The 24,606-nt window shown below is 41.2% G+C and overlaps 1 protein-coding gene and 1 long non-coding RNA gene across 2 annotated transcripts in view; one reads left to right on the top strand and one right to left on the bottom strand.

Annotated features, from left to right (window-relative positions):
- The first annotated feature begins 9,728 nt into the window (after positions 1–9,728).
- Positions 9,729–24,606, top strand: part of LOC138241866 (uncharacterized) — a 20,179-nt gene continuing 5,301 nt past the window's right edge. The window contains exons 1-4 of the long non-coding RNA XR_011191135.1: positions 9,729–9,810; positions 14,554–14,641; positions 17,274–17,321; positions 19,125–20,504. This is a non-coding gene — a long non-coding RNA (uncharacterized lncRNA). The remainder of the gene's footprint in view (positions 9,811–14,553; positions 14,642–17,273; positions 17,322–19,124; positions 20,505–24,606) is intronic.
- Positions 14,735–20,623, bottom strand: LOC138241865 (butyrophilin subfamily 1 member A1-like). Its single transcript, XM_069195882.1, has 6 exons — positions 20,303–20,623; positions 19,085–19,369; positions 18,438–18,563; positions 16,931–17,276; positions 16,370–16,443; positions 14,735–15,336 (listed from the first exon to the last, which is right to left on the bottom strand). The coding sequence occupies exons 1-6, from the start codon at positions 20,565–20,567 to the stop codon at positions 15,038–15,040; spliced, it is 1,395 nt and encodes a 464-aa protein (XP_069051983.1). The 5' UTR covers positions 20,568–20,623; the 3' UTR covers positions 14,735–15,037.

Genomic DNA, 24,606 nt, shown 5'->3' with positions numbered 1-24,606 from the left:
CACCCGCAAACAAACCAGGTTGAAAGCAGAAATCTGGCATCAATTGATTTCTTCTTATTCCATTTTCATGGGACCTTTTTTCCTTTTCACGTTCTTACAGTATTTGAAAAGTATTTTCAGATTAAATGTAAATATCCCCAAAATTTCCAAGAAGTGAAATGCGCTTTAACGCAAGAAACAACGATGTCTTGTCTAACTCGTGCATTCGTGCTTCAGACGGGAAAAGGTGATTGAACATTGAACATATGTCATGGCTGTCCCAGTCACCAGATCTCAACCCAGTTGAACACTTGTAGAAGATACTGGAGAGGAGTCTGAGATGGCACTTTCCACCACTATCAACAGAACACCACATGATGGAACTTTCTCGTGGAAGAAGGGTGTTGCATCCCTTCAGTAGAGCTCAAGACACTTGTAGAATCTCTGCCAGGGCTCATTAAAGCTGTTCTGGTGGCTTTCTGTTGCCCAACACCCTATTAAGACACTTTGTTGGCACTGCATTCCTTTGGCTCCTTACCTGGACCTGGAGGTCATCCTCCCCCTCTTTTCCTTTTCATATCTTTAAATGAGATATTTGCAACCCGAAAAGACCTAAAACCCTAAATAGAGATGCTGGAACCTCCTGTTATAACAATCAGGTTCTTCTATCAGGTGGGGAGCTGCGTCAGCATGAGTAGGCTGCAAAGGAACAAGTAATAGGTTTATTCCATGCTGGAAAAAAAGAAGAAAGAAAACACAACATTTCGGCCGTGGAGCCCTCTTCAGGTGTGAGAAAGACAGGGCAGTAAGCTAAGGTACAGTAATATAGTGGGAGAACAAAGGCTGCGAGAGAGAAGGAACAAGAGGCGGGAGCAGGGGACAGAAAGAGAGGCCAATCAAGAGGTGTGATGTCAGAACAGGTGTAGAGAGGTGTGAAATGAAACCTACAATGAATGGAGAAAATTTAGAAGAAAAGTAGTCCGTTGTTAAGAGACGGGGGAAGGTGCGAACCTAGCTGCAGGATAATTTTGGTTTTGGTAGTCTTTCTGATGTTCGGAAAACCATCTTTTGAAAAGGTTCTTCTATCTGCTGGGAGCAACTAAAGGGCAAGACACCAACATGAATGAGACATTTATTATATTCAAATAAGACAACGCCAACAAAAACAACTCCAGCTGCATTAGGATAGTGAAACAACCCACTCTCTCCACTTCTGATAGACCACCCGATAAAGTTTCTTATAAGGCCACCCAAACAGCCCAAGAAATAAATTACAAACTTTGGCCACTATCAGTCAGCATACACGAAACTAAAATAGAATTCAGATCGTACAAAATCTAAAAACTAACATTAAAACTCAGTTACGATTTCAACATTAACTGTACGTGAAACTGGAAAAAAAAATCTATGCACAAGATAAATTAAAAAAACGGAATACAGAAAACTTCCATTCCTCCCATTCTTCAAACAGGCTGCCTTAATACTTGCTCAAACCAAGCGGAAAAATATCTAGAACTCACTAATGCATGGAAGTGCATTCCTGTGTTACCTGAGATAGCATTGATCATATCAGTGTATGAGCAACCTGTTCCAGTGTGCAATGACAGCACCTACAGGCTACCGCTGGCTTTGCTGGCACTGCGGGTTTAGTTTTCCTGACAAAGTGCGATGGTGCAAAAAGCGCAGACTTACTTTTCCCTGGGGTGTATTCAGACTGAAATGTTACAGTTACCTCATGTGAGCACAGTTTGAACCACGGGGACACTCCCATGTATCATTAAACAAGAACGAGGGTGCCCTGCGCTCGATTCCACTGCTTGAAAGGGAAAGTCAGATAATGATCAAATAAATTGTTTTCTTGGCTACAATATCAAATCAAAGTTTGTTTATCAAATGCACAACAATACAGCGTGCAGCAGTAGTGCTGGCAGTGAAATGTCTTTTCTGCAAGCTCACAAAAATCACAAGAATCACAGAAATCTCCAAAAATCACAAAAACATAAAAATCACAAAATTGAGGTTATGAAAATAAGGGTACATAATAATAGATGTAATAGAAACAGAATAAAACCCAATATGAGTAGAGCTGCTATGTGTCCATGGTATATGCAATATATACAAGTAGTGTGGTTATACGGAATACAGTGAAAACTGTGTCCATGTAGCCATTGCAGGTGATTTACTAAAGGAGCTGCAGGTTGGCTATTTAGCTTCTTTTTTTTCCATTTTTTTTAAGAGAGCACTAACACTTTCTGGTTGTAATAGGTGAGGTGGCGGATGGATAAATTAGCCAGTTAACATAAAGACGGAGAGAATGGAAAGGAGCCTGGAATCTCTGACAACTGGACCTATGTTGTTCAGAATAAAAGGGAGTGAAATTATGATTTCTTTTTCGGCTGAGAAACACTTACGACATGATTATTGGGGAAACCTTTGTTATATAGAGTTGTTTTCATGTAGGTAAGGTTTGGATCAGAACTACTGCTTCTGTGTAGGATTATTAATGATATGCGGCACCTTCTGTCCTCTTCTGTTTAGTCCATATTACAGTCCGGACTGGGGAAGTAGTGGGAAAGGATTTTCCGCTGTTGCTTGCTAATTAAGGGTTTATCAATGGAGTTAATGAAGATGCAGAGCTGGAAGGGGATGGGTCAAGTTCATGTGTTGATCTCAGTGCTTCTGCCTCATCAAGACAGATGTTCAGAAAATCCAGTATGTCTTTATCTCTGTCTGGGCTTCTACTGTGCTCATCGATGTTGTAGTTGTGCACTAAAAGCACATGTTGGCATCCCAGATCGAAAAAAAAAGCTTAAACTTTTCTTCCAGTCCTCTGTCCTTCTTGGTCAGCACAGTAATTGGATATGACCCTGGTCGGGAACAAAGACAAAGTAATTGGTGTGCAGACTTAGCAGAATTAGTTTAAACTAACAAAGGGCATTTTCTTTTAAGAAAGCACCTGTTATTACTGGTCTGTAAATGTACTTGCTATTTGATTACATTAAAATATTTTCTAGTGTAAATTTGTCACTTGGGGCACTTTACAGTATTACAAGTAAAGCAAGAAACATTGCTTTGGTACTGTGGATACCTAATGTATCGAAGCAACAGGAATGGTAGTTTCAATTTCCGCCACTAGAAGGAAGGTTAAGGACACTTCAGAGAGGAAAACAAGGTTTCCACAGGAGGTTATGTGAGGTATCGAATCCAGCTGATTATCATTAGCTTCCTCGTTAAACAGGTTCAGGAGTAACAGATGTCTGCCTACTGTTATGATCGGAATACACAGGTAGTCTTGTAACGAGACAAGTTCATTTAAGAGTCTAAAAGTGCCTGACTATCCTCACTGCAGCAACTCAAGTGCAGTGTGTCAAGAAGTTCAGTCTTGAGGTGAGACAAAAGTTGCGAGGTTAGTTTCAGAGTTGAAATGTTAGGCTCGGTGTCTGTCTCTCAGTTGAGGGTAAAGGGGAAACAGATCAGTAGGTCACAGACCAAACTAGGGTTTGGAGGGTTATTATATCAGGACCAGGGCGCTGGACAAATTAACACTGCATCTCCCACACGCATGCAAATAAAGACTCTGTTCCGGCTGAAACCTTTTCGTCTGCTGAGTAATTTTGTGGTCCCAAGAAAATTTTCTCTAATGCCATTAAGTATATTTCTCATGAAGTATATTTAAGCTTCTAGAATCATTACACTAGGATTTTTATACATTCTTGACAAGCATAACATCAAATTGTACCTAATGAGAAAGTAAACCAATCAAACAGGAGGGCATTTGTGAATTTTAAGCAAATAAAGTACCTGTTAGTAGCTTCACATCTTCAAAAAGTTGCTTAATTTCTTCCCGAAGAAGAACATTTAGTGTCAAGTCCCCCCTGTGGAGAGACAATGGTCTAATATTACTCTGCATCATTTTGTGCCGGGTGGATAAAAAAAGGTATTTGGAGATTAAAAATAGTCCTTCTCAGAGTGGGAATGAAACTTATTTTACATGAAAATGTGAAATAGTTTTGCTTTTTGAGTTTTCTTGCTTTTACCAGAGAGTGAGTTGATATTTCACTGTTTCAACACAATCAAATTTGAATTTCCAAAACCATGTTTAAGAGCAAGATTAATTTCCTTTTGAGTTTCAGAATAACATTGTAAGACAAAATGGAAAACCGCTCTGGGTGTCAAACATTTTTTTTTTCTTGTCAATGGGATGCAAAATATCATAAGGTATTTTATTACTGTTCTGTGCCTGAGGCCACACCTCATTCACTTGGTACACAATAAACAGCTCATGAGGTGACTAATTGATCTGAGGTTTCACAGGAGGCACAATTCAGACTTTTCTAAAGTCTTCAGTGAAAATGCTTCCCTTGCCATCCCTTTCTGGAAGATTCCGGGGGCTACGATCCCACTACAGTTCACCTTCAGCCATCTCTTAACTTCTTTATGTATCATGGCATAAAACTGAAACCTGAGCAATGCAGATACTTGTAAATCTGTTTTCTTACCTGTGTACATACTGTATACAGTGAGTGACAAAGTCATTACTTCTCTCATCCCTCCATCTGGATAAATACATCTCCCATGAATCTTAAGAGGTCCAGAATGTTTAATCTCCCATAGTTTCAAATAGCTCTTCTTTCTTCAAAGTGATGCTCTCAGTGAGCTGTATTTCCAGAGCTTGAGTGCCAAGAGGTGCTGAAGCACAAGAGTATGCTACTGTACGTTCTGGTACGGCTCTTTATCTTTATAAACATACAGGCAAGAGTTCAGCAGGGAGGACATTCCTTGATGTCTCAGAGAAAGCATCCGAACAGTAACTAGCTGTGAAAAACTGCTGATTCACTTGCGGATTTCCTCAGGTGCTGCATAGAAAAAAAAACATGCAATATTCAGAGAAATTAGTTTTACAAGCTAAGCAGCCTTAAAACTTACAAGCCATACTGTGTGTTCTAATTGGAATTGGAATTTGGCAAAGGTCTAGGTTAATTGTATCTACAATATTCAAAGTCCACTTAAAAAGGGCACTTTAGATCCTTTTCGTTGGACGAAGGAAGGACACACAACTGTTTTGCAAGTCTGAAAGGTTTAGTGTGACAAGTACAGATATCTCTGCCCCTGCCGAGATTCAACCCCACTTGCTTGAGAGCTCTGAGCACATGCAGCAGACAACTCCACCACACCAAGATGCCTGGTCCCCAGCCATGGCAAGGTTTTCTACTGTCAATGTGGTCTTTTCAAACCTCCAGTGGCTTAGATTTATTTTCATTGATCGACACAAAACACTCTATAATGTCAAAGTGGAAAAGTATTAACCCCTTTACTAACACACACTTAAATAGGCTCTGATGCAACAAAATGCCTTTAGAATTCACATCATTTGTTGAACGGAGTCCACCTGTGTGCAACTTGGGTTTTTCACAGGAGTTCTCTCTGGGAGGTCCCACAATTGATAGGTACAGCTCCCAATAACGACTACATCAGAAAGACAAAGGTACTTCAATAGAGTTATTGAAAAGCACCAATCAGGGAAAGGGTATAAGAAAATTACCAAGGCATAACATATTTCCCAGTAAAATCCATTATAAAAAAATCTAGAAAATATGTCACAACTGTGAAGATCAGGGTGTCCTGAAAAATCAAGTATCCAGGCGAGAAGAGCGCTACTTAGGGAGGTCACCAAGAGGCCTGTGACAACTCTAAAGGAATAAAAAGTATTTATTTTATGGGAGGAACAGACAAATTTGGGCCTCATGGGAGAGTGATAAAAAAATCACATCCAATCTCAACTACACTTTGCCAGCAGGCATGAGGGAGACTCTGATACCAACACTGACAAAGACTCTCTAGTCTGGCAAGATTCAAATGGACCTTTTTGGCTTCAATGGTAAAAGCGTATGTTTGGCACAAGCATAACGCTGAACACCATTCCTACTGAGAAGCATGGTGGTAACAGTATCATGTTATGAGGATGTTTTGCTGCATTAGGGCCTTGGAAGACTTGTGAATACGGAAGGAAAAATGGAAGAAGCAAAGTACAGAGAAATCCTGGAGGAAGCCTACTGCAGTCTGCAGGAGACATGGGACTTGGCAGACGACTCATGTTCCAGAAAAAGTACATTTTCTGGAGTGGCGTTGTCAAAGCCCGTATCTCAGTGCAATCATGAATCTGTGGCAGGAGTTGAAAATTGCTGTTCATCAACTTTTCCCATCAAACCTGAGGGAGTCTGATCAATTTTGCAAGGAAGAATGGGCATTTATGCCCCCAAAGTGGGCAAACACTTTTCCAAATGTGCCGAGCTGGTAGAAACTTATCCAAGAAGACATCCTAGCGGTAATTATTACCAAATGTGCATCTACCAAATATTGACTCAAAGAGGGGGAAAACATAGGCAATCTGTTATTTTCTGTTTTATATTTATAATTATTTTAGGAGGATCTGTAGAATTTTGTTTTTACTTTGGCGTTGTAATTTTTTTTTCTGTCAATCAATGACAAAAACTCCCAGTTAAATACATTCTGATTCCATGTTGTAGCACAATAAAATATAAAAAAGTCCAAGGGGGTGAATACTTTTGATAGCCACTTTATATAATTAGAATGATTGTTTTACATATTAGACAAAACTGTCATCACTGCAGTGTATGATAAACACTTCCAAAAAGGTTCTGCTCGATCATCAGTATTAATAGAATTGAGCTTATGAATAACTCCAGAAAAACTGTCACAAAGTAAACATTCAAAAGTGTACTTTGTTTTACGTTAATTGTTTGAATTTAAATGTAAATCCCAAAGCTTTCACACACAAGTAGAGACCATTGAAAAGCAACCCCACCCCCATTCTGCACCAGCAGCCCCACTACACAGCAGATCAGATGAAGTGAGTAGCTAATTCACCAATAGAATTAAATGAGGAAATTTAGGGAGACCACACTGAGCAAGCCCTGAGTGGAGTTTAGTCAAGAGATTGAGGTTAACACCCCTGTTCTTAAGAACAGTGCCATGAGATCTATAATAATCACAAGTCATGATTATTTGTTTAAAGTGTACATCAATCTTACACCTCCCAAGGGATGTGTGAGTGGCTGGCATAGCATTGAAGAGGGCAGTAAGGGATCTAGCGGAAGATGTGGAAAAAGGAAGCTTCTGGCTATTGCCGAGGAGAAGAGATAGGAGCCTGGGAGCCCAAAACCCCCAAGAGATACACCAGCTTGTCACTGCCCCACCACTAGGACTGGGGTAAAGGGCAAAACAATGAATTGTGGTCCCCGGCTAAACACCCTGTAGCAGGTCTCTTGGCACTGTAGGAGGTGTGGCAGGCAAAAGCAATACAGGGTTACATCCACCTGTATGGATGATGGTTAATGTCTCATCGAAAGAGCAGTGTCCCCTGTCCCCATACTGGGACACTGGTTTGGAAAGTTGAGAGCAGGGATAGAGCACCCCCTACTGGTCCAGCATCACCCCTTGGAATAAAAACTAGGTTTTCTTTAGTGGTCGTCTGTCCCCTGACTGACCAGGTCCTGTCTGCTTACTTGTTCAGCTCTGACTAGATCGAGCTACAGAATGTTTATACAGCTATGGAGTACAAGTTTATGAAATGGAATGAATCAAATGCTCAACACAATTCAAACATCAGAATCTGTTAAATTCAATGGGTCAGATCAGTTTAATAAATGTCATAATCCCATGAAATATGTTACTGTATAAATAATTCTGCTTACCACGTAACTTTTTTATGTTCTTTTTCGAAAATACCAGTAAAACAATAAAAACGTAAGGGCTATTACAACTATCACAGGTACCATTGGAAAGGAGGTATTTTGTGTTTTGCCACCTGCTTGTTGCCCTGAAAGAGAAGGTTACAATCATTTATACATGCTTGTGCAGCATTTTCTTCCTTAAAACAGCAAAACAACAGAAATGGGAGAAATTATGTATTTATGCAGAATCAGAGCTGAGATCGCTGTTGTTAGATTTTAAATATTGGGATAGCAGTAGTGTATTTCTAAATCTGCCCATGTCAACCACATGCTTGTTTGGCAGAAATTTTCTCAAGCAATAGTACGTGGATGGGTCAAGGAGAATTCATCTCTAAAGAACAGGCTGGTAATATTGTAGGACAGGGAATTCTAATAAAATATTCCATCTTGCTTTATAAAGATGGATATTATAGGAACATGAGCATGTTTCCAACAGAAACCCAAATGCTGAAAAGTTTGATACAAATAGTATCCGATAAGATTTTGGTTGTTCTAAAAATATCTTGTTTACTTCTGTGGCTTGACCGAGGTCAGGGTTTGGGTTAGCTCTACAAAGTTCTGACAGTGTTTGACAATTGTTTGCACAGACTTTTTAGACAACACTCCTCATGAGAATAATTTGCTCAGAGAAGTGCCTGCTGATGTTCTAGTGATTTACCTGCTCCGAGCTGAAAACAGCTCCTCTTCCTCTCCTGTAGGGGGCTGTTGGTGATGATGCAGCAGACCCTGCGCTGGGAGGTGAAAGCTCTCCTGAGGCGACTGTGCACATCGTACAGCCCCTCTGGGGTCAGTGTGAGCTCTGTGACGGCCTCCTGACTGTAACTGCCCCCCCGTCATCAATCGAGCTCACCAGAGTAGCAGGTAACCCCTTCCGAGACACACAGGTCAGAGACACAGCCTCCTGCTCCAGGACCTGCTGCAGCTCTGGCTGCTCATAGGAGGCTGCAGAGAGTGAGAGAGTCTGTGTCAGACCTTGAACATCCCTGCCCTTCCCAATGTTACAGTACCAGCATCCCACCACCAGAGGGCACCTATACTACTACAGCCTACCTCAACTACTCAGGGGAGGCGTGGATCTACCAGACGTCATTAGCCAAGCCCAGTACTTCTTCATCACCATGCCTCCCCTCTCCAGCCTACTTCAACCCTGTTCTCTGTTCCAACCTTGATCAGTATTGGATTTTATCTGGTGAGCTACATACTGTATCTGATCCTCTTTGCAATGGTCCTTCAACTGCTTCTTGGTTTATGGATTGTCTTTTGACCCCGATTTCTAGATCTTGTCTTGGGTATTATATGGTTTGTCTCTCTTCTGGCTTTTGACCTTTTGTGATAGTCTTTAGACTTCGAATTTGGATTTCACTGATCATCCTGTTAACTGCTTCATCGTGATCTCGTCACCCACGTAAGGTCCATCACTTCCCCACGAGCTGGTGTCCAGCGTAACACCCAAAGCACAACACTGCTGACTCACCAATGAACATGACCATTCAGACTGCTCAACTGTGTGGAGAAATAAAATTTAACTTAAAGAGAAGAGAACTTTCAATAAATAAAATGGATGTATTCCTTTTGAGACATTGTGAGACAGCTTTTCAGTGCTTACTAGTAGTTCTCTAAGTTCTTGTTTTAATTCTTAAGGTGGTACTACAAAGGATGACTGGCCCAGAATTATTTCTAACAGGTACTGTATCTTTTTAAATTTATATTTCTTTTATGAAAGAACTATAATTGAGTCAGTGCTGTAATCAAGCCAGTACATTCTGGCTGAATGACAGAATCGGTTGCAGTTCATTTCCTGTAATCAGGGCAAAGTGTTAATTTACATCATACAACAAATTAACTGTAACAGGAATACAGTGGGGCTGTACCTACCCACTACTGTCAACACTGAGGTGTCTCTGTAACCAGCACCATCCATCACAATCAAACAGGTGTACTCGCCCTCGTCAGTCAATTCCACATTGGAGATCAGCAGGGACGCGTTTCCATTGGCGACAGCATTGGGGAACATCCTGCTCCTCCCAGTGAGACTGTGGTCCTGAACGTGTGACAGCTCTGGGCTCTGTTGGAACAGGTGAATGCTGTTTGTATGTCCCTGTCTCTTCTGGAGCCACTTGCCATCAATGTCTTTCCTCATCCCTGAAGTGTGGAACTGGCAGTCGATTCGGACATCACTCCCACGTAGTGCAGTGATCGCTGGCGTTGGCACGTGAACACTTGGGGTCCCTTGTAAAAGGAAAAGATGAAAATCAACATCATCAATAAGGAGGAAATTAATAATAGAGCGTAAATCAGGAGCCTTGTCCAGCTTCAATTTAAACCTGGGTCCCAGATACTGAACAGATTATTTTTCTGGATCCTTAGGAAGAGTGCAAGTAAGATAACTAATGTAACTCAGTGGATTAATGTAACTGTTCTGCACTGGTCTGGAGTTGCTGGATTCAGGACTCCCAGAAAATCTACTGGAATGTTTTTCAGAGTTCAAAGACTTCAGACTGATTTCATAGAAAACTATTAAAGTAATTCGGCGTGAGTCTTTTCTTCATCATGAACAGTTTCAAATTTAAAAATGGATTTAAAAAAGTTTTTCTTCCTTTTACTCTTTATTGTAAACCGCTAAAATGCTGCCACGTGTCACGTTTTAAGCTTCAAATATTCGTTATGCTTGAGATATTTACGCGAGAGCAGTATCGCCGATCTGCACAGATTACCCTTAACACCCTGAAGAACCAGTACAAGGATGATTAACGACTTCATGTTGCAATCAAACACCTCCAGAAAGGGTTCAACTGACAAAATATTTTAAACTTATTTGCAGCTCCAGTTGGTCAGTGTAACCGCCTCACAGCAGGTAAACCTACACAGAAATAGACAGATACACACAATCCACAAAACATTTGGAATGTCTTGAGAACCTGTTGAATAAAATGTAATTTGGGTGTTTCTTTAGACAATTTCGAAAATAGAAACATTCTACATAGAATGGCGCATGCTAACAATCCCCGTATTAAGAATTTGATTATTGTTTTATCAAACGTATTTTTAGAAGTAGAACACCGTTTCACTTGCGGAGAGAGATTAGATTAGAGATTAGAATACAGTACCTTCCACTTGCAGCTTCGTGTTAACGAAGAGGAAACAACCGAGAGATTAACGCTTTTTCAGTAAAGCGGTTCTCAGTGAGAAGTCGAGAAATTGAAAGTAATTATAAAACGTTTTCTGCAGGCTTTTTTAAACATTAGAACTTTATTAGCCCTCTTGAAATTGCCTCTGTTGAGAATAAAATTCAGTTATCTTTTTCCACTAAAATTATTATTCCATCATTTTTCATTGATTTACAGAAATACTCCCAAAATTAGGTTTTAACATCATGTCTTGTCCCACAGTTCTATGAACAAAATTAAGCAGCCAAATGTACTAGCCTTAATACAATAGTATCCAGTTAATGACCTTTACCTTAAGTAACTTGGAAGAAATATCTTATATCATTCTAATATATATTGTAACGCAACGGGGGCTCAGGCGGGCGCCCTTGCCGCATCTGGTCGGCCACATCCCGACTGGAGGCTCGAACCCGGGACTTCCGCGTCTCTCTGCAGCGACCTAGCCCCGTGAGCTAAAGAGAGATCTCTCCACAGCCCAGTAGCTGTGGTCCTCCTATCACAGGGAAGGGCGGTGACGTCACCCGCTCTGGTATGCCGGCTCTTACACACAGTGCTTGTGGGCCGTAAGCGTTACAATATTTTTGTCCTACACATCAGAAGTTCAGCAACATATACGACAATAATACAATGATAGTACAAAACTATAATACTGTAACGCAATGGGGGCTCAGGCGGGCGCCCTTGCCGCATCTGTTCGGCCCCTGCACCGTCCGGGGATCGAACCCGGGACTTCCACGTCTCTCTGCAGCGACCTAGCCCCGTGAGCTAAAGACTCTCCTTAGCTCACGGGGCTAGGTCGCTGCAGAGAGACGCGGAAGTCCCGGGTTCGAGCCTCCAGTCGGGATGGGGCCGACCAGATGCGGCAAGGGCGCCCGCCTGAGCCCCTGTTGCGTTACAATACAAAACAATATTCAACATCACTCAATCCTAATCTACCACCACCACATAAAGTTAAAAACGGATGTGACGTTCGCGAAGGGGTGTGGCCAGTGTGGAGGCGGAGCCCTGGTAGAAAGGAATTTTCACGGGCAGTCTCGGAGGGGATTGCAAACGCGTAAGGTTTACTTTTTCTTTTTGCCTGTCTCATCACGCACGTTCACTGCGGCAGGCATACAAACGCGTTCTTGTTACGTACACAGTTCATGTTTTGTTTCGAATTTACGAGCTCTGCTGGCCAGACTGGACCCCGCTATATAGTGTCAGTCCAGTCTGGTGTCCGTTGTGCTAGCGGTTCTTTTTTTCCCCCAGGCTGGACCCCGTTTATTAGGATCCCACTACACACTGTCACACACACTATTAACGTATAAAAAGTCTAAAAGCAAACATTTCCTGTATTATTCACCAATTGCATGCTTTTAGTTATTAAAGGAAATGAATTCGGTCTTAATCTTTACACAGGGGATCTGGTATCTCCAAAAGGTTTAATAAAGGTATAGTTTACTGATAGTTAAACTGTCTTTCAAACAATAAAGGAGTTACACACGCATGTCTAAAGTCATTCAGGGTTATGTTTGTGCTCTAAAGAACATTTCAGGGAAACTGAATTGTGTCTTTAAATTATTTTCCCCTATTTTGATTTTTTTCTGACAAAACAAATTAAACAGGTTTCATTGTAATTGATGTATATGCAGTAGGGATAGAAAATCACCACCCCCTTTGAAAATGTTTACCTTTTGTGTTGCCCTAAAGCCGAAAAAGAAAACCAAATCAGACTTTTTCCAGTTTTATTTACAAAATGTACCTTGTAACATCCGAGAAAACAAAATTTCTTTAAAAAAGTAGAATAACTGGGTTGGATAAGAGAACACCCCCTGAGTTAATACATGGTGGAAGCCAATTTATCTTGAATTACAGCCTTTAGTTTGTTTGGATACATCTCTACCAACTTTGCACAGCTAGAGGGAGGAATATTTGCCCATTCCTGCTTACAGAATTGTTCAAGCTCAGTCAAACTGCGTGGTGACCGTTGATGGACCGCCCTTTTCAAGTCATTCCAAAGATTTTCGATGGTATTGAGGTCAGGGCTCTGACTAGACCACTCAAGGACATTCACCTTCCTGTCCTTCAGCCACTGTACGGTTGCTTTGGGTCACTGTCATGTTGAAAGGTGAACCGTCTTCCCATTTTCAACTTCCTGTCTGAGGGCTGCAGGTTTTCTTCAAGCATTTGCCTGCATTTTGCACCATCCATCTTCCCTTCTATCCTGACAAGTGCCCCAGTCCCAGCTGAAGAGAAACACCCCACAGCAGGATGCTGCCCCACTGTGCTTTACTGTAGGAATGGTGTTCCTTGGATGGTGAGATGTATTGGGTTTTCGCCAGATGTACCGTTTTTGTCTCATCTGACCACAGCATCTTTAAGGTGGTTTTTAGAAAAACATAAACAACACTTGATGTGGCTTTTGTCTTGCCACCCTCCTATACAGGCCAGATTTGTGGAGTGCTTGTGATATTGTTGTCACATGTTCACAATGACCAGTCATTGCCATAAAGGTGTCTAGCTCGTTCAAACTTGCCATCGGCCTCTTGGTAGCCTCTCCCAATTTTTGTAATAGCAAAAAAAAACACCCGAACACAGCATAACTACGTGAAACATATTAAAAAATAAAACTACCGTATAAGGAAGCACTGATGAGTCACAGGGTTGAAGGTCACAGGTCCAAATCACCAGATCTAAACTCAGTTGCACACTTATGGGAGATTCAAAGACTGCAATTTCCACCACCACCACCACCAACAAAACACCCCATGATGGAATTTATCATGGAAAAATGGTGTTGTGTCCCTCCAGCAAAGTACACTTGTATCTGGTGATATGGTGGCTTGTTGTGGGCCAACACCCTGATGAGACACTTTATGTTGACACTGCCTTCCTTTGACACTGTCTCTTGTATTTCACACTGTTTTCACAGTTGACAACGTTTCCTTTATTTTGCCACTTACCTGTATGTACTCTTGTCTAACAAAGTTGTTTTGTTAACGTGGACCCAGAGAGCTTCAGTAACGAATGTTTTATAGACAGTCTTAAGTTCAACAGATCCAATTATGTCACTCAGAGCCCTACAGAATACGCAGTCACTCTCCATCACGAGAGTTGCAGACCTCTGCAGTAGAGGAGTCATATTATTTTTCTCTCTTTGCATGGCCTTACTAATATATAAAAAGCGGATACTGTGTTTGACACGACAACAATGAAACGACGTACTGAGGGAAAGAAGACACGCCTCTGTTCAGAAAAAGAATGACCCCATTGTGACGCCTGGTGGCAGTTTGTTAAACTTCATCCACCTGTGACGAAATCAACTCAAAATATTTTTCTAGTAAAAGACTACTGTGGAAAATTTAAAATTCCGTCTTAAAATTGGTCGTGAACAATACTTATTTACCAAACATAAAATCACGATTATTTAAAACCCAAGCGTTGGTGGATTAGCATCAGATGTGCTCGAGATTGACAATCACATGATAAAGAGATTAAAGTAGAACTTTCAGATAAAGAGTTGTATTGGATTTTCTAATTCACAGCTCAAGGCAAGAAGGTCTCCCCGTAGGAGTTATACGGAATAGTGTTTAGGGTTTTGTATATATATATACCTCAAGACAAAATACTCAAAACTCTCCCACAACATTTTGTGCTGTTCTTATGTTTTTAAGGAAATTGTTTTAGATGGAAAAATAAGGCACGTGTTGCCCCTGAAGAGGATGGGACCTCCAACCGTGGTGAAAAGGAAGAAAAGTGGAGGTAGGAATTATTTCATATGTCGTTGCTTTTACGGGGAATTAGGTAATTTGCAGAAAGATGTCACAGTACCCCAAACCACTGTAAAACATTCAGTAAAAGCATTCTAGGGCATGTTTTATTTATATTCAGCACTAATAACTGGGTAAGGCATATAATTCCATACAGACAAATGTATGTATTATCAAGGAAAAATGTAGAGCTGAATTTAAAGTTAAAAAACATCACCAGTAACATTATTCACAGGTCATTTAGGAGGCAAAGGACTACAGGTAAGTAAAAATGGCTTTCAGGCATTGGAATGCATAGACATCATTGGTAAAAAGTGGAATTAAAATGGAGTGAAAAACAGCCCTGGTCAGTTTATTAAAGGACTCCAAAATTGGGACCTTTAATATGTCATGGATCCATTCTGAATGATTTTTTCCTTGATAACAAAGTGTTTATCAATGGAATTAATGAAGATGCAGAGCTGGAAGGGGATGGGTCAAGTTCACAGGTTGATCTCAGTCCTTCATCAAGACAGATGTTCATGAAATCCAGTATGTCGTTATCTCTGTCTGAGCTTCTACTGTGGTCATCGATGGTGTAGTTGTGCACTGAAACCACATGTCTGCATCCCAGATTGAGAAAAAAATACTTCAACTCCTTTTCCACTCCTCTGTTCTTCTTGGTCAGCACAGTAATTGGGTACGACTCTGCTCAGAGACAAAATAATTCTGTAAAGACAGCACACCACTTACAGTTGAAACTAACAGAGGCCAATTTCTTCCTTTAAGAAACGACCTGTGATTGCTAGCCCTTACTTATTCTTGCTTTACAAAGTAATAAGTAAGTATATCTGCTAATGTACATTTTCCGCTTGGGACACATTCCAGTATTAAATAAGTTTTGTATGGTGGATACTTGAATATAACAAAGGAATGGGAATGGTAGGATCAGGTATTGGATTCTGGCACTAGAGGGACACTTAGGGACACTCAAGAGAGGAATATCAAGGCCTCCTCTTGAGGTTATCAGAGCAATACTAATTGTCATCAAGGTCCTTAGTCATCCAGGTGGATGCTGCACATTGGTGGTGGTGGAGGGGAGTCCCCATTACCTGTAAAGCGCTTTGAGTGGAGTGTCCAGAAAAGCGCTATATAAGTGTAAGCAATTATTATTATTATTATTATTATTATTATTATTATTATTAATAATAATAATAATAATAATAATAATAATAATAATAATAATAAGTAGGTTCCAGGTTTTATTGTGGTGAAACAAGTGCTGTGTATTAAAAGAGAAATAGAAAGTCAGTAGGTCACGGACCAGAGTTGGATCTAGAGTTGGGAAAATTATTACATCAGTGTCAAATTGTCCAAATCCCTGGTTCTGTATCTCCCTGTAATTAAGGGAGTTCTTCATGTGCAATTCCTGCACAGCCACACTACTTAAAGGGGACGTGTCGCTCTGAAATGCATATTAACAGCCACATTCCATGAAAGGTTATGATGTGCACATATACAGAATATTACCAGCACCAGGACAAAGAACTATTGGTTTCTTCTTCAAGATTGTGGAAATTCAATGTCTCTCCAGGTTACGATGTTCTCATTAAGTGCATTTAAAATTCTAGAATTATTACACTAAAATCTATACAAATCCTATACACTGCTGACAAGTACAATGAGAAAGTATACCAATCAAATAGAAGGGGCATGTGTGGATTTTAAGCAACAGAAGTACCTGTTAGTAGCTTCACGTCTTCAAAAAGTTGCTTAATTTCTTTTTGCAGAACATCATATAGTTTCATGTCACCCCTGTAAAGAAACAGTACTAAAATTAATGTAACAACTGTACATGGTGCAGAGTAGATGAAATAGGTTTTTGGAGAAAACTAGTTTTGCCTCCTGAATCTTTAACAGCAAGTCTTTTTTCCTTTTGCGTTTTACAATGAGGTGGTAAGAAAGAGTCCCAAAATGGAAAACTGCTGTGGGTGTCTAAAACATTCCATTGTACCAATAGTTTTGAAATTTCTCTTTTCAGGGGCATGCACAAAATCATGAGGTGTTTTATAAGTGTTCTGTGCTACAGGCAATCCCTCCTGCTACATGATTAACACTGAGGTTTTACAGGAGGCAAAATTCAGAGACTTTTCTAAAGTCTTTAGTGAAAAATGCCTCCCTTGTCATTTCTTTCTGGAAGATTCTGTGGACTACAGACCTACTTCAGTTCACCTTCAGGCATCTTTATGTATCATGAAATAAAACTGAAACCTGAGCAATGCAGATAAATCTGTTTTCATACCTGTGTACATATACATTGATGAAGTCTTTACTTCTCTCATCCCTCCATCTGGATAAATACACCTCCTTTGAATCTTTAGGGCTCCAGAATGTTTTATCTTCCACTATTTCAAATAGCTGTTCTTTCTTCAAAGTGATGCTCTCAGTGAGCTGTATTTCCAGAGCCTGAGTGCCAAGAGGTGCTGGAGCACGAGAGCTTGCTACATTCTGGTACGGCTCTTTATCTTCATAAATATACAGGCAAGAGTTCAGCAGGGAGGACAGTCCTTGACGTCTCAGAGAAAGCATCCGAACAGTAACTAGCTGTGAAAAACTACTGATTCGCTTGCGGTTTTTCTCTGTAGGACCTGAGAAAGAGACACGTAATATTCAGAGAAATTCTATAACAAGAGGTAAGCAACCTTAAAGCTTATAAGCCTTACTGTGAGTTCTAAGTGCAGGTACAGTTAATTGTAACTGACAGGAGTCTGCAGTTTCAAGTTAATGTTTGATTATTTGAAGGTAGTTGTCTTGGTTTGTGCATGTAAAATATTTATACTGGGCTTCAAAAGGACACAATTGATTTTTACCCTTTTTGATGTCTAAAGGTCGTCAGCCATGCCAAAGTTTGTCAACATGATTATTTCAAACCTATATTGTCACGTCCCGCACTCTACCTCGCAAACGCCGTTTCATTCCCAAACCCACTGTTTCATGATCTCATTCCTAACCGAACCCATCCCATTCTCACAGGCACCAGATTCCATAGCTTCTCATTCCTTAACCAATTATCCAACCACATCCCTCTCCCTTCAGGATTTAAAGTTCCCTCACGCACCAACCCTGTTGAGAAGCCTCCTTTAGAGCTTTCTAGTGCACGTTTTTGTCTCCGGTCTATCTTATCTGATCTATAGCTTCTCCAATCTACCTTGTTTCTGGATTATGATTTTGGATTGTTTGCCTCTGCATCCCACAGAATTCACAGCTACGCATAGGATCCTCATAAAACTACCTGCCAGTTCCCTGACATATACGTAGCATGATTGCTTTACATATTAGTCAAAACTGCCATCACTGCAGTGCATGATACACACTTCTCAAAATGTCCTGCTCATTGATCAGCTTTAACAGTAATTACCTTATGATCAACAGAAGTCATGATTATTTGGTTAATGTCTAAAGAACAGCATCTCTTACAGAGCAGTGCACCCTGTCACTATACTGGGGCACTGGTTTGGGGAAGAGCTGCCCCTACTGGTCCAGCATCACCACTTGGAGTAGAAACCAGGTTTTCCTCAGTGGTCTCCTGTCCCGTTACTGACCAGACCCTGTCTGCTTACTTGTTCAGCTCTGACTAGATCAAGCTACAGCACGTTAATGCACCTAAGAAGTAAGAGTTTATGAAATATGATGCATAAATCAAGAACAATTTAAACATCACACACGTTAAATTCAGTCAGGTCAGCATAAGCAGAACAGATGTGAGGTTTCTCTTTAAATATTTGTATTTTACAATTACTTCTGCTTACCAGGTGACTTCTGTGGTGTTCTCTTTCGACAATACCAACAATATAATAAAATGAGTAGGACTATTACAAACATCACAGACACCATCAGAGTGTAAATGTCTCGTGTTCTGCCATCTTCTTGTTGCTCTGAAAGAGACATAAGTGATCATTTAAACAGGTTTGTGAGTGTTCTTTTATTCCTTACAGCTGCAGAACAGCAGAAACCAGAGAAATTATTAACTAAGCAGACATATATTTAAGCGAAAAACGAACCAAGCTTCTTGTTAGATTTTAAATATTGGCATACTAGTACTTCATTTTTAAATCTGCCATGTCAACCACACACTTGTGTAGTACCTGGCAGATATTTACTCAATCAACAGTACTTGTGGATGTGTAGGGAAGAATTTGTCTTTGATGAATTGGTGGTTATATTGTAGGACAGGGAATTAAAATAGAATTAAAATGCTGAAATGTTTTGAACAAACACTATCTGACAAGATTTTGGTGGTTCTAACAATATCTTGCTAACTTCTGTGACTTGACCTAGGTCAGGGTTTGGGTTAGCTCTACAGTGTTTGACAATTGTTTGCACAGAATTTTTAGACACCACTCCTCATGAGAATAATTTGCTCAGAGAAGTGCCTGCTGATGTTCTAGTGATTTACCTGCTCCGAGCTGAACGCAGCTCCTCTTCCTCTCCTGTAGGGGGCTGTTGGTGATGATGCAGCAGACCCTTCGCTGGGAGGAGAAAGCTCTCTTGAGGCGACTGTGCGCATCGTACAGCCCCTCTGGGGTCAGTGTGAGCTCTGTGATGGCCTCCTGACTGTAACTGCCCCCCCTGTCATCAATCCAGCTCACCAGAGCTGCAGGAAACCCCTTCCGAGACACACAGCTCAGCGACACAGCCTCCTGCTCCAGGACCTGCTGCAGCTCTGGCTGCTCATAGGAGGCTGCAGAGAGTGAGAGAGTCTGTGTCAGACCTTGAACATCCCTGCCCTTCCCAATGTTACAGTACCAGCATCCCACCACCAGAGGGCACCTATACTACTACAGCCTACCTCAACTACTCAGGGGAGGCGTGGATCTACCAGACGTCATTAGCCAAGCCCAGTACTTCTTCATCACCATGCCTCCCCTCTCCAGCCTACTTCAACCCTGTTCTCTGTTCCAACCTTGATCAGTATTGGATTTTATCTGGTGAGCTACATACTGTATCTGATCCTCTTTGCAATGGTCCTTCAACTGCTTCTTGGTTTATGGATTGTCTTTTGACCCCGATTTCTAGATCTTGTCTTGGGTATTATATGGTTTGTCTCTCTTCTGGCTTTTGACCTTTTGTGATAGTCTTTAGACTTCGAATTTGGATTTCACTGATCATCCTGTTAACTGCTTCATCGTGATCTCGTCACCCACGTAAGGTCCATCACTTCCCCACGAGCTGGTGTCCAGCGTAACACCCAAAGCACAACACTGCTGACTCACCAATGAACATGACCATTCAGACTGCTCAACTGTGTGGAGAAATAAAATTTAACTTAAAGAGAAGAGAACTTTCAATAAATAAAATGGATGTATTCCTTTTGAGACATTGTGAGACAGCTTTTCAGTGCTTACTAGTAGTTCTCTAAGTTCTTGTTTTAATTCTTAAGGTGGTACTACAAAGGATGACTGGCCCAGAATTATTTCTAACAGGTACTGTATCTTTTTAAATTTATATTTCTTTTATGAAAGAACTATAATTGAGTCAGTGCTGTAATCAAGCCAGTACATTCTGGCTGAATGACAGAATCGGTTGCAGTTCATTTCCTGTAATCAGGGCAAAGTGTTAATTTACATCATACAACAAATTAACTGTAACAGGAATACAGTGGGGCTGTACCTACCCACTACTGTCAACACTGAGGTGTCTCTGTAACCAGCACCATCCATCACAATCAAACAGGTGTACTCGCCCTCGTCAGTCAATTCCACATTGGAGATCAGCAGGGACGCGTTTCCATTGGCGACAGCATTGGGGAACATCCTGCTCCTCCCAGTGAGACTGTGGTCCTGAACGTGTGACAGCTCTGGGCTCTGTTGGAACAGGTGAATGCTGTTTGTATGTCCCTGTCTCTTCTGGAGCCACTTGCCATCAATGTCTTTCCTCATCCCTGAAGTGTGGAACTGGCAGTCGATTCGGACATCACTCCCACGTAGTGCAGTGATCGCTGGCGTTGGCACGTGAACACTTGGGGTCCCTTGTAAAAGGAAAAGATGAAAATCAACATCATCAATAAGGAGGAAATTAATAATAGAGCGTAAATCAGGAGCCTTGTCCAGCTTCAATTTAAACCTGGGTCCCAGATACTGAACAGATTATTTTTCTGGATCCTTAGGAAGAGTGCAAGTAAGATAACTAATGTAACTCAGTGGATTAATGTAACTGTTCTGCACTGGTCTGGAGTTGCTGGATTCAGGACTCCCAGAAAATCTACTGGAATGTTTTTCAGAGTTCAAAGACTTCAGACTGATTTCATAGAAAACTATTAAAGTAATTCGGCGTGAGTCTTTTCTTCATCATGAACAGTTTCAAATTTAAAAATGGATTTAAAAAAGTTTTTCTTCCTTTTACTCTTTATTGTAAACCGCTAAAATGCTGCCACGTGTCACGTTTTAAGCTTCAAATATTCGTTATGCTTGAGATATTTACGCGAGAGCAGTATCGCCGATCTGCACAGATTACCCTTAACACCCTGAAGAACCAGTACAAGGATGATTAACGACTTCATGTTGCAATCAAACACCTCCAGAAAGGGTTCAACTGACAAAATATTTTAAACTTATTTGCAGCTCCAGTTGGTCAGTGTAACCGCCTCACAGCAGGTAAACCTACACAGAAATAGACAGATACACACAATCCACAAAACATTTGGAATGTCTTGAGAACCTGTTGAATAAAATGTAATTTGGGTGTTTCTTTAGACAATTTCGAAAATAGAAACATTCTACATAGAATGGCGCATGCTAACAATCCCCGTATTAAGAATTTGATTATTGTTTTATCAAACGTATTTTTAGAAGTAGAACACCGTTTCACTTGCGGAGAGAGATTAGATTAGAGATTAGAATACAGTACCTTCCACTTGCAGCTTCGTGTTAACGAAGAGGAAACAACCGAGAGATTAACGCTTTTTCAGTAAAGCGGTTCTCAGTGAGAAGTCGAGAAATTGAAAGTAATTATAAAACGTTTTCTGCAGGCTTTTTTAAACATTAGAACTTTATTAGCCCTCTTGAAATTGCCTCTGTTGAGAATAAAATTCAGTTATCTTTTTCCACTAAAATTATTATTCCATCATTTTTCATTGATTTACAGAAATACTCCCAAAATTAGGTTTTAACATCATGTCTTGTCCCACAGTTCTATGAACAAAATTAAGCAGCCAAATGTACTAGCCTTAATACAATAGTATCCAGTTAATGACCTTTACCTTAAGTAACTTGGAAGAAATATCTTATATCATTCTAATATATATTGTAACGCAACGGGGGCTCAGGCGGGCGCCCTTGCCGCATCTGGTCGGCCACATCCCGACTGGAGGCTCGAACCCGGGACTTCCGCGTCTCTCTGCAGCGACCTAGCCCCGTGAGCTAAAGAGAGATCTCTCCACAGCCCAGTAGCTGTGGTCCTCCTATCACAGGGAAGGGCGGTGACGTCACCCGCTCTGGTATGCCGGCTCTTACACACAGTGCTTGTGGGCCGTAAGCGTTACAATATTTTTGTCCTACACATCAGAAGTTCAGCAACATATACGACAATAATACAATGATAGTACAAAACTATAATACTGTAACGCAACGGGGGCTCAGGCGGGCGCCCTTGCCGCATCTGTTCGGCCCCTGCACCGTCCGGGGATCGAACCCGGGACTTCCACGTCTCTCTGCAGCGACCTAGCCCCGTGAGCTAAAGACTCTCCTTAGCTCACGGGGCTAGGTCGCTGCAGAGAGACGCGGAAGTCCCGGGTTCGAGCCTCCAGTCGGGATGGGGCCGACCAGATGCGGCAAGGGCGCCCGCCTGAGCCCCTGTTGCGTTACAATACAAAACAATATTCAACATCACTCAATCCTAATCTACCACCACCACATAAAGTTAAAAACGGATGTGACGTTCGCGAAGGGGTGTGGCCAGTGTGGAGGCGGAGCCCTGGTAGAAAGGAATTTTCACGGGCAGTTTCGGAGGGGATTGCAAACGCGTAAGGTTTACTTTTTCTTTTTGCCTGTCTCATCACGCACGTTCACTGCGGCAGGCATACAAACGCGTTCTTGTTACGTACACAGTTCATGTTTTGTTTCGAATTTACGAGCTCTGCTGGCCAGACTGGACCCCGCTATATAGTGTCAGTCCAGTCTGGTGTCCGTTGTGCTAGCGGTTCTTTTTTTCCCCCAGGCTGGACCCCGTTTATTAGGATCCCACTACACACTGTCACACACACTATTAACGTATGAAAAGTCTAAAAGCAAACATTTCCTGTATTATTCACCAATTGCATGCTTTTAGTTATTAAAGGAAATGAATTCGGTCTTAATCTTTACACAGGGGATCTGGTATCTCCAAAAGGTTTAATAAAGGTATAGTTTACTGATAGTTAAACTGTCTTTCAAACAATAAAGGAGTTACACACGCATGTCTAAAGTCATTCAGGGTTATGTTTGTGCTCTAAAGAACATTTCAGGGAAACTGAATTGTGTCTTTAAATTATTTTCCCCTATTTTGATTTTTTTCTGACAAAACAAATTAAACAGGTTTCATTGTAATTGATGTATATGCAGTAGGGATAGAAAATCACCACCCCCTTTGAAAATGTTTACCTTTTGTGTTGCCCTAAAGCCGAAAAAGAAAACCAAATCAGACTTTTTCCAGTTTTATTTACAAAATGTACCTTGTAACATCCGAGAAAACAAAATTTCTTTAAAAAAGTAGAATAACTGGGTTGGATAAGAGAACACCCCCTGAGTTAATACATGGTGGAAGCCAATTTATCTTGAATTACAGCCTTTAGTTTGTTTGGATACATCTCTACCAACTTTGCACAGCTAGAGGGAGGAATATTTGCCCATTCCTGCTTACAGAATTGTTCAAGCTCAGTCAAACTGCGTGGTGACCGTTGATGGACCGCCCTTTTCAAGTCATTCCAAAGATTTTCGATGGTATTGAGGTCAGGGCTCTGACTAGACCACTCAAGGACATTCACCTTCCTGTCCTTCAGCCACTGTACGGTTGCTTTGGGTCACTGTCATGTTGAAAGGTGAACCGTCTTCCCATTTTCAACTTCCTGTCTGAGGGCTGCAGGTTTTCTTCAAGCATTTGCCTGCATTTTGCACCATCCATCTTCCCTTCTATCCTGACAAGTGCCCCAGTCCCAGCTGAAGAGAAACACCCCACAGCAGGATGCTGCCCCACTGTGCTTTACTGTAGGAATGGTGTTCCTTGGATGGTGAGATGTATTGGGTTTTCGCCAGATGTACCGTTTTTGTCTCATCTGACCACAGCATCTTTAAGGTGGTTTTTAGAAAAACATAAACAACACTTGATGTGGCTTTTGTCTTGCCACCCTCCTATACAGGCCAGATTTGTGGAGTGCTTGTGATATTGTTGTCACATGTTCACAATGACCAGTCATTGCCATAAAGGTGTCTAGCTCGTTCAAACTTGCCATCGGCCTCTTGGTAGCCTCTCCCAATTTTTGTAATAGCAAAAAAAAACACCCGAACACAGCATAACTACGTGAAACATATTAAAAAATAAAACTACCGTATAAGGAAGCACTGATGAGTCACAGGGTTGAAGGTCACAGGTCCAAATCACCAGATCTAAACCCAGTTGCACACTTATGGGAGATTCAAAGACTGCAATTTCCACCACCACCACCACCAACAAAACACCCCATGATGGAATTTATCATGGAAAAATGGTGTTGTGTCCCTCCAGCAAAGTACACTTGTATCTGGTGATATGGTGGCTTGTTGTGGGCCAACGCCCTGATGAGACACTTTATGTTGACACTGCCTTCCTTTGACACTGTCTCTTGTATTTCACACTGTTTTCACAGTTGACAACGTTTCCTTTATTTTGCCACTTACCTGTATGTACTCTTGTCTAACAAAGTTGTTTTGTTAACGTGGACCCAGAGAGCTTCAGTAACGAATGTTT

Source organism: Lepisosteus oculatus, chromosome 11 (assembly GCF_040954835.1).
Source record: "Lepisosteus oculatus isolate fLepOcu1 chromosome 11, fLepOcu1.hap2, whole genome shotgun sequence".
Classification (NCBI taxonomy): Eukaryota; Metazoa; Chordata; class Actinopteri; order Semionotiformes; family Lepisosteidae; genus Lepisosteus; species Lepisosteus oculatus.
The sequence above is the reverse complement of the archived record's forward strand: the minus strand, read 5'-3'. Positions and strand labels throughout refer to the sequence as shown.

Excerpts from the sequence above, each read along its gene's own strand:
- LOC138241865 (XM_069195882.1), bottom strand. The coding sequence starts at position 20,567 with ATGAGGAAAGACATTGATGGCAAGTGGCTCCAGAAGAGACAGGGACAT. Across the intron at positions 16,444-16,930 it reads ATCAATGTATATGTACACAG|GGGTGACATGAAACTATATG; the intron begins GTATGAAAACAG and ends GTTTCTTTACAG. Across the intron at positions 15,337-16,369 it reads AGACGTGAAGCTACTAACAG|AGTCGTACCCAATTACTGTG; the intron begins GTACTTCTGTTG and ends GTCTCTGAGCAG.